The sequence below is a fragment of the Medicago sativa genome, chromosome 8 (assembly GCF_051527215.1).
Source record: "Medicago sativa cultivar Bolivia chromosome 8, Bolivia_mono, whole genome shotgun sequence".
Classification (NCBI taxonomy): domain Eukaryota; kingdom Viridiplantae; phylum Streptophyta; class Magnoliopsida; order Fabales; family Fabaceae; genus Medicago; species Medicago sativa.
The window spans coordinates 92,524,460-92,538,086 of NC_140756.1; the positions used below are offsets into that span (position 1 = coordinate 92,524,460).

A 13,627-nucleotide genomic window follows, 5' to 3' on the forward strand; every position below is an offset into this window, starting at 1 on the left:
CTTTTATAAATAATGAGGTTAACTTATTGTAATATTTAATTAAAATAAAATAATTATATATACACCAGAATGAAAAAAGAGAGAAATGCACAATGTGAGAACTTGATGTTTAACTTGTTATCGCATTCGTGACGACAATGAATGGAATTGGACGTTGGAGAGGAGGTATTGAGACTTTATCATGCTATAGTGTGGGTGTTAGATCTTCAGGTATATAACATGAGTTTTATTCTTGACTCTATGAAGGTGGTGAATTATTTACATAAAGGAAGCAATGATATTACCGAGTTTGATAGAATTATGTATGAATGTAGACATCAATACATCATTGTAATTTTGCTTTTCAAAACTCCTGTCGAGTTTAGTCGAAGGCAAATCAATGAGGTCGTTTATACCTTGACCGAGGTAGTCTCATTATTAGTTAGCTCCCGCATGTTTCTTGATGTACCACAATGTATTAGCTAGCTCCCACATGTCTCTGGTTTTCAGGAGAAATGAGGCCTTATAATTTAGAGTTCGATCGAAGGTAAGTAAAGTCTTGTAAAAAATTATTACAGCTAAAAATCAAACTTAAGTTTTCCTAAACAATTACAAGCACAATTAGATTTAACTAACCCGAGCGCAATTGCAATTTTGGTGAAATACACATAACAAAAATGCAATAAGCCTTCAAATAATTCTGAAACTCTAAATAATTTATAATAAATATCATAATTACTAACAAATTTAGAGACCTTCGCACAAATTATTTTAAAATATACGAGCTTAATTACACATTATGTAAAAATTTAAGTACCCAACCAAAACCTTTCTTGTTCATAAATCTAACTATAAATTATTGAGTAATTTATAAACCTAATTATAATTTTATTTAGTTTAGTATCCAATTTCAAAATTATTGAATAGTTAATAGACTTCTAAAGTATTGAAAAATATAAAATAAATTTGAAACCCATTGCAAAGTACCATATTGTCCTATTGTAGTTGATGAATAACCAAAGAAACAAAGCGATAAGATAAGCCAATTTCGATTTTCTTCATCTTTTCTCAATTTTCATCATCACCATGGAAGCTACTGCAACTGCAACTCTACTCAGCTTTTCACTTCCATCCACCAAAACCCAATCTTTTCAAATACTAACCCGACCCATTAATCCATTCAACCCACCCACATCATACAAACCAAGACCCATTTCCAAAACCCACCGTTTATCCATCAACGCCGCAATTTCACGCACAAAGAAAGAAGAAACAGTTGAAACCGTAAAAGAACAGCTTGAAAACTGTTACCTTCTCGCCGGAATCAACTACAAAGGCTTCACCGTTAAACAATTTCAAGAACTTAGAAAAACTCTTCCTGAAACAACGAAACTCGTTGTTGCAAAGAACACATTGGTGTATAAAGCACTTGAAGGAACACAATGGGAGACGCTGAAACCATGTATGACAGGTATGAATGTGTGGTTGTTTGTTCATACCGAAGAGATTCCTTCTGCTATTAAGCCTTATAGAGATTTTCAGAAAGAGAAGAAGCTTGAAGAGAATGATTTTACTGGTGCTGTGTTTGAAGGGAAATTTTATGGTCCTGACGAGTTTAAGAAACTTGAAACATTGCCGACACGCGGCGAGATTTATGCTAATTTGTTGGGTTCTTTGAAAAGTCCTTCTTCTGCTTTGGTTACTACCATTCAAGCTCCTGCTAGAGAACTTATCATGGTTCTTAAGGCACATATTAAGAAGCTTGAAGAACAGGAACAGGGTAGTGCTGTTCTATAGATAAGTTTTTTTTCAATCTTGATTGTGTATTTGTTTTATGATTTTATAATTATGTTACAATGTGGATTTTGTTTTATTGTATTTGAGCATGTTTATTTATGTTTATGTTCCCTCAGATTATGTGTACAAGTACAAGTACAAGTGTACATTTGATGCTTTGAGTTTGTTGTATCAGAAAATGTAGAATGATGCAATTATTTTTTTCTCTTAGGATAGTCATGATGGATAATTTGTTCCAATTGAATGATGTAATTTCACTAATTGGTTATTGTATTTGAGTATGTTTGCTTATGTTCCCTCAGATTGTGTGTACAACTGTACATTTGATGCTCTGAGCTTGCTGTATTTGTAGAATGGTTCAATATTTTTTTCTGTTAGTGTAGAGATGATTGATGGAAAATTTGTTCCCATTGAATGATGCAATTTCACTAATCATGGGTTATTATGTGCATGTACCATTTTGATGTTGTGTTTTTTTCCCTTTGTTTATTTGAGTGTTATATTTTGGAGACTTCGTTCAACTTGAAGTGTTTGTTATTTATACTCAGTCTCAGAATTTGGGTTGGGCTTAACTTAACCCTTACAAAACCGACTTTTCGGTCATATTTTATCCAATGTAGAACTCTTAACATGTATTACCTTATATAACAATATCACACATTCACTCACTCAATTGGATAAATATTTAGTATGGTAAGTTGGCTTGGAAAATCAACTGAAACTGTGAGTTGTTTGATGGCTTAATCTTCATTCAGTTGAACTTATTGACTTACTGCAATGACTATGTCATTTTAGCATGACATAATCCATTTCCATCTAGAACTAGAAAATTCTTACCCATTTTGTGACTTGTAATCATCGCAATCCACTCCATACTAAGAGTGTCTTTGATTTGGCTTCCAAACACAATGGAGGTGTCTTTGACGCTATAAACCTTCAAATATATTTTTCTGTAGAATTCTCTACAAGTACCCCCCACCAAATTTTACGCTTTTAGTTTTCTAGAACATTTCCAGACTCACCCCTCCACAACTCATACAGATTCCCCACTGTCAAAGGAACAAGAAATCAGTGAATTTATATAGTTGAATTTCATGCAGTCTTTGATTTCAATAGAAAGATGCAAGTGAAGTATTAGCTGATGATATACAGCCGTGCATATCATTAGCCTTTATTTGTACTATGTTTATTCTTTATGATTTCGGTTGCATTGTCTCAGCCTGGCAATATAAGGCAGCAATTGCTCTTGTCCTTATAAGCATTGATTTCTTCCTTCCTTAGTTGATGCTATGACACTTGCAAATACGTGGATATACTTAGGTAATACATACACAATTCAATCACAGTATTTAAATAACCATTATAGACAGCTGGAGAATCAAAACCCGTTTCTCAGCCAGTAAAACTAAGTCAGCTATCATATCATATCAACCATATGAAATCTAAGTGTAACATAAAAAATTTAATGAAATGAGATCTCCCCCAAGTGAAATTAAGAAATTCATGTCTTAATTGGCATCACCAACTACTGAGTATATAAGAGAGTTCATGTGGAGAACTCCATCTGTTCTGATTAATGAACATACATGCTATAGCTAATTCCATGTGAATGTGAATGTGAGACAAACTCGTGTTATGTATACAAACACTCAAGCTCTATTTCTTGGTGATGGTAATAGCAATAGAAAGAAACCCAGGTGCTTCCATTTGTTGAACGCCTTGTGAAATAAAATTAAACACTAGAAATTTGGCATTGTTTGTAAGCGATAATTTTTTCCTACTTATCTGGAATTGGCCAGTTTGAAGAAATTATAATGGAAGTGTTATTTAGCGACACGGGAAAGAAATAATTATTCATGAATTCGTCAAGTCTGTTTCACTTGAATTGTGTTTAGATGGCCAAATGGATAGTTGCATGGTTATCTTCAGTTAAGTTTTCTTACAGTTATGTCTGCCAACTGAGACAATTATTTGCACTGGTTTGTTTGAAGCAAGGGTTTATGTAGTTGAATGCACTCTCAACAGTGCAACTAAAATTGTTGCACTTGCCATTAGAGAATAATAATCAATGTTGATGCCATAGTTTCCATTGGCAGACCAATCCATTTCTTTCTGATAAATAAGTATAAACTGCACAAGATAACTACATGATTCTTTTACTATAAGTTATTTACCTAAACAATAATTGCTTGGTTGAAATACAAAAGGGATGACTCCAAAAGGTTAGCATAACGACTAAGAAAATAATTTACATAAGAAGTTTATAAACATAAATAAAAAAAAAAAGGTTGCAAAATTTGACCTTTAAACATTTTAGCGGGACAATCTAAATAGTACGTATCCCATTGAAGCAAGAAGAAAGAATAAAAGTTAAACTTAATTGGTGGTGCATCACATAGCCAACACCACGAGAATCTCAGTAGGCTACTCAATTGGCCTCTTCCCCTCAATATCAATATAATATCATGTAATCTGTTTAACCACATATGTCATGATAATTTGTACCCTAAAGGCTAAATGTTAAAGAACTCAAAGTAGAAAAAATTACATAATTTTCTCGTTAAGTTCCTCAACATATGCTTTTAAGATGCATATCAGTTAATCAACTATACAATTGATCTTAGCCAAAAGGCTGAGAAAGGTATTCAATTTTGAGTATTCAAGCACTTTATTTATATTGAAGTCTTTGGCGTTTGTTGTTTCCACTCAATGGTGTGGGGCTTTGCCACAAATAACTCAGAACGGCACCACCAACAACCATGCTATTCTACTTCTAGGAATTCTTGTATAAACTTTGAATATCGGAAGCATTTTCACCACAATGAATTAACAAGGCTCGATAAAAATTTCTTGTTGAAACTTTCTAACAATGTTTCACAATTAAATTGAGTTTGTTGTGAATTCGATGAGAAAACACACCAATAACAACTTGATGTGTGGAGTAAGGGATAATTAAGCAACCAAAATCAAAGTGTATGGAACAATTATAAACACAAGCCAAAAGTAGGAAACAGCGAGAGAGAAAAGAAGAAAGAACACAAAAGAATTTGTTTACCAGTTCGGTCCAAATTGACCTAGTCTGGGAGAGAGCAGCCCTCTGTTTCACTATATGATGAGTAACGTTACAAAAGAGATATCAATGGGTTACAAGAATAAGTCTCCCGCCTAATTCTACCCAAAACCCCAATCTCTTCCCGTAACCAAGAGACTCAATCCTAACAGTGTTTCCCAAGGTGAATCAACCTTCAAACCCTAGTTTGTTGCCAAGAGACAAACTCTATACAAACCCTAGTTTGATTTCTAAACCCTTGTTTCAGCCCCCTCTATCTCCAAGGTTTACACTGATACAATGTCTATATTTATAGTAAAAGAATCCTCAATAAAACTGGAACAAATCTAGGCCCGAAAATACGTTTCTGTTTTATTTTCTGCTGTCAAAATCGGCCACCGTGCTCACCAAATCGGCCACCGATTTTTACAGAACCAACAGACAAAAAAAACAGAGTCCAAAATCGGCCACCGTGCTCTGAAAATCGGCCACCGATTTTCTGCTACCAGAATTCCAATTTCTTCAATTTTGAGGCACTTTCACAACAATCTCCACCTTGACTCTAAATTAGTGATGATCCAAAACCATCAACCACCTTGCTGCTCTTTCCCTTGTTCCCACTACACCAAGTAGCTCCACAAGTTTACACCCTAACCTCTTCAACCATCAGAATGCCTTCCGCCCTTTTGATGATCCTTGTGTCCAAACTACTCAAGGAATTTTAGGTAGTTCCACAAGTTTACACCTTAACCTCTTCAGTCATCGGAATGTCTTCCGCCTTCTCGAAGATCCTTGTATCCAAACTACACTATGAATTTCAGGTAGTTCTACAAGACTACACCATACCTCTTCAATACGAGACATCTCCCGCTTCCTTGAAGATCACCTTGCATTCAATCACCCTTGGACTTTTAGGGCAATTCCACAAGTCGTGCTATAAATTCTTCAACCTCCGGAATGCCTTCCGTCTTCATGAAGAAATCCCTTGCTCACCACTAGAGCATAACACCCAAGGTCCTCCATAGTCGTACCACTCCCGGTGTGTTCAACTCCACCTAAAGCTGAGCTTCCAACCTCTCAACTAGCAAATGAGTACATCCCACTATGTCTTCTACCTTGAAACTCCACCTCAACAGGTAGATCATGAGTATTCTTACCACCGCCTCTCCAGGCTGATCATGAGTATTCTTACCACCGCCTCTCCAGGCTGATGTTGAGTGTTTAACGTCTCTCCAGACGACCGCCGCTCTACCAGGAATCACCCTCAAGGTGAGAAACATCACCTTCATCCTCCAAAAAACACACCATCAAAGCACCTGCATCATCATAACCCTCAGAGACAATTTGTGCGGAATTACCATTAATCTCCGGACAATCCTTCTTGAAGTGACCCATCTTGTTACACGTAAAGCACTTAAACTTTGTCTTGTTACTACTCTTTCCCCAGTTACCTCTACCTCCACCATTCCCTCTTGAAACACTTAGGCCTTCCCCGTTTTCATCAACTCTCAAGTCTTTCGACTTAGTCAACTCCTTGGTTCTCAAAGCCGCTTGAACTTCTTCCAAGGTAACAATGTCTTCTTTTCCATAGAGCATGGTATCTTTAAACGATTCAAAAGATCTAGGTAGAGCACACAACAAGAGTATAGCTTTATCTTCATCCTCTAGATTCACCTCAATATTCTCCAAGTCATCAAGGATTTTGTTGAACTCCATAAGTTGCTCCATGACGGCCTTTGACTCCACCATCTTGAATGATTAGAGTTGTTGCTTTAGGAATTGCGGATGAGCCAAAGACTTTGTCATATACAAAGATTCCAACTTGGCCCACATCGATGCCGCGGTTGGTTCCTTTGCTACTTCTCTCAAAACTTTATCTCCGAGGCACAAGACAATGGCACTCCTGGCCTTGTCCACCATCTCGGTCTTCTCCCCTCGTGACATGGTGACTGGTAACGAACCTTCACCCTTCAAAGCTTTCTCACACTTTTGTTGTATTAACACCGCTTCCATCTTTACCTTCCATAACCCAAAATCGTTATCGCCAGTAAACTTCTCAATATCCCACTTAGAACCCATGATACTTGATTATCCTTTGACCTTTGCCCCACGGTGGGCGCCAATTGTTATGAATTCGATGAGAAAACACACCAATAACAACTTGATGTGTGGAGCAAGGGATAATTAAGTAACCAAAATCAAAGTGTATGGAACAATTATAAACACAAGCCAAAAGTAGGAAACAACGAGAGAGAAAAGAAGAAAGAACACAAAAGAATCTGTTTACCCAGTTCGGTCCAAATTGACCTAGTCTGGGGGAGAGAGCAGCCCTCCGTTTCACTATATGATGAGTAACGTTACAAAAGAGATATCAATGGGTTACAAGAATAAGTCTCCCGCTTAATTCTACCCAAAGCCCCAATCTCTTCCCGTAACCAAGAGACTCAATCCTAATAGTGTTTCCCAAGGTGAATCAACCTTCAAACCCTAGTTTGTTGCCAAGAGACAAACTCTATACAAACCCTAGTTTGATTTCTAAACCCTTGTTTCAGCCCCCTCTATCTCCAAGGTTTACACTGATACAATGTCTATATTTATAGTAAAAGAATCCTCAATAAAACTGGAACAAATCTAGGCCCGAAAATACGTTTCTGTTTTATTTTCTAATCTAATGTATTAAAAATTTAAATATTTGATTTTTTTTGGATGAAAAATTTTGGTATTTTTTTTAAGGACAATAATTTTGGTACATAAAACCCTTTACTTATTTGTACACCCTCCGATCTCAAATGTAAGAAAAATAAATTAATGGTCTTAAATGTAATTTGCGTCATATTCCCATGTTTAACATTTTTCAAAGATGAACGTGTAGTACTCCAAAACAATGGCAAAATTGAAAAAAATGGTATTTTTTATGGGAAATGCCTATTCCCACGAAGCATGAGCCAACGAAAATCAAGAATTATGTAACAACCCACACCCATGTTTTCCGTCAAAAAACATTTTAAAGAAAAAAAATTCTGATGTGAGCACTTTTCATGTAGCCACGTACAACATTTCGTGGTTTTCGTTGATTTTGATTCGTGGTATATAGCACCACTGATTTTTTATACTAGCTTAAATGCAGTCAATCCACTTTTTTTTTTTTTGTCCAAGAATCTACTTTCTTAATTACACCAATTATTTATTAAAAAGTTGTATATTTAATATAAAATATACAAGTTCTAAGATAAACTTACCATTTTAAATTTCTTAATTGTACATGATAGAAAACCCTTCTTAATAAATGTTTTTTTTTTTTTTTTTATCTTTAAGTAAGGATAAGTATTTAATTGTACATGTAAAAGATTTAAAGCCGAAACATGTATAAAAATATTGATTGCGCAATTTTTACAATTTCAGCTTTAAAACCCCCTACATGTTCATTCAAAATACATGTCAAATGTCAACCTATCTACCTATAAAAACATATGAGAAAGGTATACAGTAACCGTGTTCAAGCTCTTTATTTATACTGAAGTCTTTGACGTTTGTTGTTTCCACTCAACGATGTGGGACTTGGCCACAAATAACTCAGCGGCACCAACAACAACCTTGCCATTCTACTTCTACCTTAAACTTTGAATATTGGAAGGAAGCGTTTTCACCACAATTAGTTAACACGGCTCGATAAAAAAATTCATGTTTATACTTTCTAATAATGTTTCACTCTTACAATGAGTTTAAAAGTGACTTTAAGATTAGCTAAATACATTATCTGTTTCCGTAATACCATACCCTTTTAACAAACCGAAAATAACAAGTGCTAGGAGCAATCCCAAATTCTCATTCCTTCATGGTGTGAACATCCTTACCTCATTCTCTGACTTGTAGTCATACTCATTATGTTGAATTTATAGTAGATAAAAGCAATTCACTGCAAACTTAGAGTGTGTTTGATTTGGCTTCCAAATCAGTTTTATTGTAATCCGTAACAAAACAGCCGTTTGAGGTCGTTTGTTGTAGCTTTTTTAAGGACAAAAGAACCATTTTAAAAAAAAAAACAAATCATTTCAAAGAGTATTGTATCCGTTTGTTACAATTTTATATTAAAAAAAATAAGAATTTATAAAAACTCTAAAAACAATTTCAAACGAAAAGTAGTTAAGAGTATCTTTTCAAAAATAATATCTAAAGCAGTACCAGTCATAAATCATAAATATATATGCAGAGAGGGAGAGGCAACCCAAATGACTAAGAAAATAGTTTATATATAAAGTTTATAAATCCTTAAGTCAAATCTCTTCTAACTTATGACTATTCGTAAGATACGATTTGTAGCTTCAGCAAATTCACGTCCAAATAGTCTTGAGGTGCAAGAAACAAAATTTGAATATAAATCCAAACTATTGATTATACTCGATAGAATGGCTTCAAGACGGGGTAACTTTCACGAATTTGATACTCCTAGGTTCTTGGTAAATCAGAAGGATTCATATGCGTATGCATGATACAACATGGTAAGATCAAATTGCATTTCTCCATCTATCAACGACGTTTCATTTTAATCCTGAATCATAAACATAATTTCACAAAATTAAAAAAGAAATCAATATGGAACTTTCTAAGAAGTGAACAAAACACAAGAATATTTTAATCGTGCATACCTGTTTAACCGCTTCACTTATTGTATCATCCAAGGCAAACAACTATTCTGAACGAATCCATCTACATCAAGCAATTGCTCAAAAAAGCAATCACCACCATTTGATTCCATAGTTCTTTCATCTGAATAAAATTTCTCAACTTGAGGCATCTGAGTGATTAATGGACTATTAGCTTGGGGTACATTATGGACCATGGAACTAGTGCCTGCATTAGAAGAAGCAAGAGAATCCAAGGTATTGTTGAAGGAAGAACCCACGTTTTGCTGCTGCGTGTAACATGAAGCCGCTACAACATTCCCAAGTAATCCATCTTGACATTGCATTGTTTCCTCTAAAGGAACATCAATGACGCGTGTCGAAGAAAAATCAGTTGGGCTTTTCCTAAATTGAGAACTGAGCGAGGCAAACTTTAAGCTATTGTGAGATATTTGATCATTATTAAAATCCTCACTCAATGGAGAAGGACTGGAAGCAAAGTTATAGGAACCACTTGTAGCAGGGTTAAAAGATTTTTGTTCCATAGCAGGACCTCCAACAGATGGGTGATTTATAAATGCTCTTGAATTATGTGTTTGTAGGTGATTGCTTGAGATGCAAGAAAGAAAACTATTTGCATTATTAACATTAGCTCTGATGTCTTGGAAGCCAGAAGAATCTGTAAATGCACTTGAATCATCAATTGGACTTAAGTTCATGTTACCAGGTGGATAAATGTTCCGGTGAAACTGGTTAATTTCCACTGACGTTCGAACACCCTTTAAAGCACTCGAGTTTTCACTTGCAAAAAACAATGGCTGCTTGTAACTGGGAATGTTTTGAGACTGAAGTGGAGGGACTAATGCAGAAGAACTCATTCCTCTCAAGTTCAATCCAGATGGTGCGTTCAGCCGACAATACATGTTACTAGATGCATATGTTGGCAATGTGCTGCTTAAGATTCTTCTTGATCCAGGTAAGGTACACAAATCTCCATATCCAGCTACTGAATTCTTTTGTAGGTGAGGATCTAATGCAGCATCTACTCTAGCCTGTTTAGATGGCCTTTTGAGACTAAGTTTGTATTTCTGCAATAAAAAACAAGAACGAGCTTACATGCAGTTTTCCCACTTATGTTTCATAAAAGAGACTGTTGAAATTTCAACGAATAATGGATATAAAAAACTTTCACACCATATTTGCATACAAGCATATGTTTAAAAGTAAATTATCCCCTTTAACTTCGACGATATTTGCAAAAATGTGGTGATCAAATATTTTAATGATAAACTAGTATGAAATATTTTGACAAAAGGGGAAATTATAGTTTGTACCTGTAAATGGCTAGCCACATTTTCCCTTGTAAGCCCTTCAACATTCATCAAGTCACATATTTTCTTAGGATAAGCCTCTGCAATAACAGTTGAAGAAAGTACATGTTAGGAACAATAATATCCATATGTAAGTTTCAATCATCAAATGGTCTTGTTAAGGTTCCATGTTTTAAAGCCAATCAAATTAGTAAAGTAACAAAAAAAAAATGATTGTCACATAAACTCACTATCAAGGCCGAGTTGACTAACTATAGATACAAATTTTTTATGCAATTCATCATCCCAAACTAAACGAGGCTTCTTCCGAGTCGAGCGTTCCTCATCATTCTCTCTACCATTATCTTCTTCTGCGTTTTCTTCTTCGTCTTCTTCATCCTCACTTTGTTCCTTTATTTTTTGTCCACGGGTTTTATTCTTGTTAGCAATATTTTCAGATGAGGTGTCTTGATTACATATCCCATCAGTAATGATACCTTTATTCGGATCCTTACTTTCAATCTTCTTTCTCACTACATGTTGCCATATGTTCTTAAGCTCTTCCAATCGGATTGGTTTCACAAGATAGTCGCAAGCGCCTTTCATCACTCCTTTCATCACCCTCTCTCTATCATCATTTCCTGACAACACTATATGATCACACAAAAAGAAATCATCACTTAAAGATACCATATGAATATAAGAAGTGAATCTTAGTTATCTGAATAATACACATGCTAAAACAAAGGTGTGTGAGCTTACTGATGAAGGGTAGGTCCATTTCATGTCCAACTTGCTCAAGGAGCTTGAATCCATCCATTTCTGGCATGTTTACATCACTAATTACAATGTCAAACATCTCTCTCTTTTCCCTCAACAATTCTAGCGCTTCAACTGACTTCGTAGTTGTAGTAACTGCAACAACCAAGCATCAAAGTAGTGATTCAGTGAGAGACATTTAAAATAAAAAGGCTTCCTGCGTTATAAAGGACAGTCAATTCACCCAATGAGGTCTATTGTTCCCACTTCCAACACTAATGTGTCAGCCCAATAAAAGTAGTGATCTTATGTACATATACAATTACATTACAATAATTTGCAATAATTTTTACTTATTTTAAATGTAAATTAGAGCAGCACAGAATAATAGAAAATGAGAAAACAGTATTTAGGAAAGTTGAATTCAGCAACACTTCAAAAAATCATATTCATTCATAATTTGTACCAAACAGACTAGCAGTGTCTTTTCCAATCAAAACAACTGAATTATTTGCAAGAAACTCATCCTCTATTTTTATTTTCGACTTTTACCTTACCATTTTCATTGCTAGCAAAGTTCTCTCTATATTTGTTGTAAAGACCAGAAATGTCAAAACAAGACGAATAATATTATCAATTAAATAATAATATTTTAACTTTTATGTTTCTACTAATTTTTTGGCAAATATACTTCTTTGGGGTAGGTCAACATATATTATTAGGGTGGCTGAACATAAAAGTATACTTATTTATACCCGAAATAAACAAAAAATTGGGGTAGCCAAGATTACATCGAAAATATTTTAAGAAAACAAGTGATTGAATGTGACATGTGTCGGTGTTGGATACTAACACACACTCAGCACCGACTACAAAGCTTATAAGTTATAACCAAGACGTCGTGGTTCAAACTCTGAAAAACTAATATAATCATCACTAAATTACTAACAAGTAACATTTGCCCCGATTAAAAAAAGGGTTTACTATATCAATGAAAGTTCCAATTATAAGTTTACACCACTGCATGAGAGGAGAATAGTACGGGAAAACATCAAAGAATCATCAATGCAGAAATGAATTGACTGAAAGAAAGAAGAAAAAATGGAAACGAACCATTATACTTGCACATGAGAAGAAACTTTTCCAACAGTTTGAGACAAGTTTGATCGTCGTCAACAGCCAGAACATGCATTCCCACAGGAAAATCTTCTCCGAAGACATCTTCAACCTCCAAAGGATTCTCCAAAGCCATCATGAACCAGAATCAAATATCCAAAACAGAAAACAAGTTTTGATCAGTGATCAAACAAATCACACACGAAAAAGTTCCAAACTCAAGAAAAGGCCTAGAGAGAAAAACACAAATATTTAATGGCCTTGTTCTGCTATTTGTTGTTGTGAAAAACACAGAGGAATAAGTTATTTTCTCTCTAAACTTGCAAAGAAAGAAATTAATTTCTTGATTTCATAAGATATTTTCCAAATTTATTATTATGGGTGTTTTTTAATGATTTTTAATACAACAAACCAAAGTGTAACCCACAGAAACAAAACCGAGTTCCAAATGTGTTCAATCACCGTCTTTAATCAATGCCAACAAATTGTGTTCTAAGTTGTGACATTTATTTATATTTCAAGCCAACAAATGCGTATTGAGATCCGAAGAAATATTTTGGAAGACAATTTTGTAGGAAAAAAAAAAAGTCGCCGTGGTTGTACTAGTAGGGTCTACTATACCTTTTTATAGTAGATCCTATTAGTACAAAGAAGGTATACTATGAAAAGTCATCGTGGTTGTACTAGTAGTGTCTACTATACCGTTCATTGTCCCCAAAACATGAAGAGACAGATTCAAAACAATGAAAATGAAAACTTGGAGTCTATAATCACAAATTTACGAGTAGGGTCTGCTATACCTTCTTTGTAAATTACCACAAATACTATAAATTATGAGATCCCTGTATGTTAAAGACAAAATGTTGACTACATTAAAAAATATTTATTATTTATTAAAAAATGTCTAAAATTATCAATGCATTTTAATGTTTTGTTTTCTAATAAATAGTAATTTATATATTTTTTTATTGTTCAACTGATATCATAAAACAATG

At 34.6% G+C, this 13,627-nt stretch overlaps 2 protein-coding genes across 2 annotated transcripts; one reads left to right on the plus strand and one right to left on the minus strand.

Moving 5' to 3' along the window:
- The first annotated feature begins 997 nt into the window (after window positions 1–997).
- Window positions 998–2,077, plus strand: EMB3136 (Ribosomal protein L10 family protein). The gene has a single exon (XM_085734192.1). The coding sequence runs from the start codon at window positions 1,066–1,068 to the stop codon at window positions 1,774–1,776; it is 711 nt and encodes a 236-aa protein (XP_085590318.1). The 5' UTR covers window positions 998–1,065; the 3' UTR covers window positions 1,777–2,077.
- Window positions 2,078–8,120: 6,043 nt separating this feature from the next.
- Window positions 8,121–13,539, minus strand: LOC146903366 (two-component response regulator ARR12-like). Its single transcript, XM_085734193.1, has 6 exons — window positions 12,630–13,539; window positions 11,520–11,672; window positions 11,009–11,407; window positions 10,782–10,858; window positions 9,472–10,535; window positions 8,121–9,374 (listed from the first exon to the last, which is right to left on the minus strand). Exons 1-5 carry the CDS (start codon window positions 12,769–12,771, stop codon window positions 9,489–9,491), a joined length of 1,818 nt encoding a protein of 605 aa, XP_085590319.1. The 5' UTR covers window positions 12,772–13,539; the 3' UTR covers window positions 8,121–9,374; window positions 9,472–9,488.
- Window positions 13,540–13,627: the final 88 nt, after the last annotated feature.

What these genes read in the sequence shown, in the direction of transcription:
- LOC146903366 (XM_085734193.1), bottom strand. Translation starts at nt 12,771, where the DNA reads ATGATGGCTTTGGAGAATCCTTTGGAGGTTGAAGATGTCTTCGGAGAA. An exon ending in TAGTCAACTCGGCCTTGATA is followed by an intron (nt 10,859 to 11,008) that starts GTGAGTTTATGT and finishes CTGTTATTGCAG; the next exon opens with AGGCTTATCCTAAGAAAATA. An exon ending in ATGTGGCTAGCCATTTACAG is followed by an intron (nt 10,536 to 10,781) that starts GTACAAACTATA and finishes TTTTTATTGCAG; the next exon opens with AAATACAAACTTAGTCTCAA.
- EMB3136 (XM_085734192.1), top strand. Translation starts at nt 1,066, where the DNA reads ATGGAAGCTACTGCAACTGCAACTCTACTCAGCTTTTCACTTCCATCC.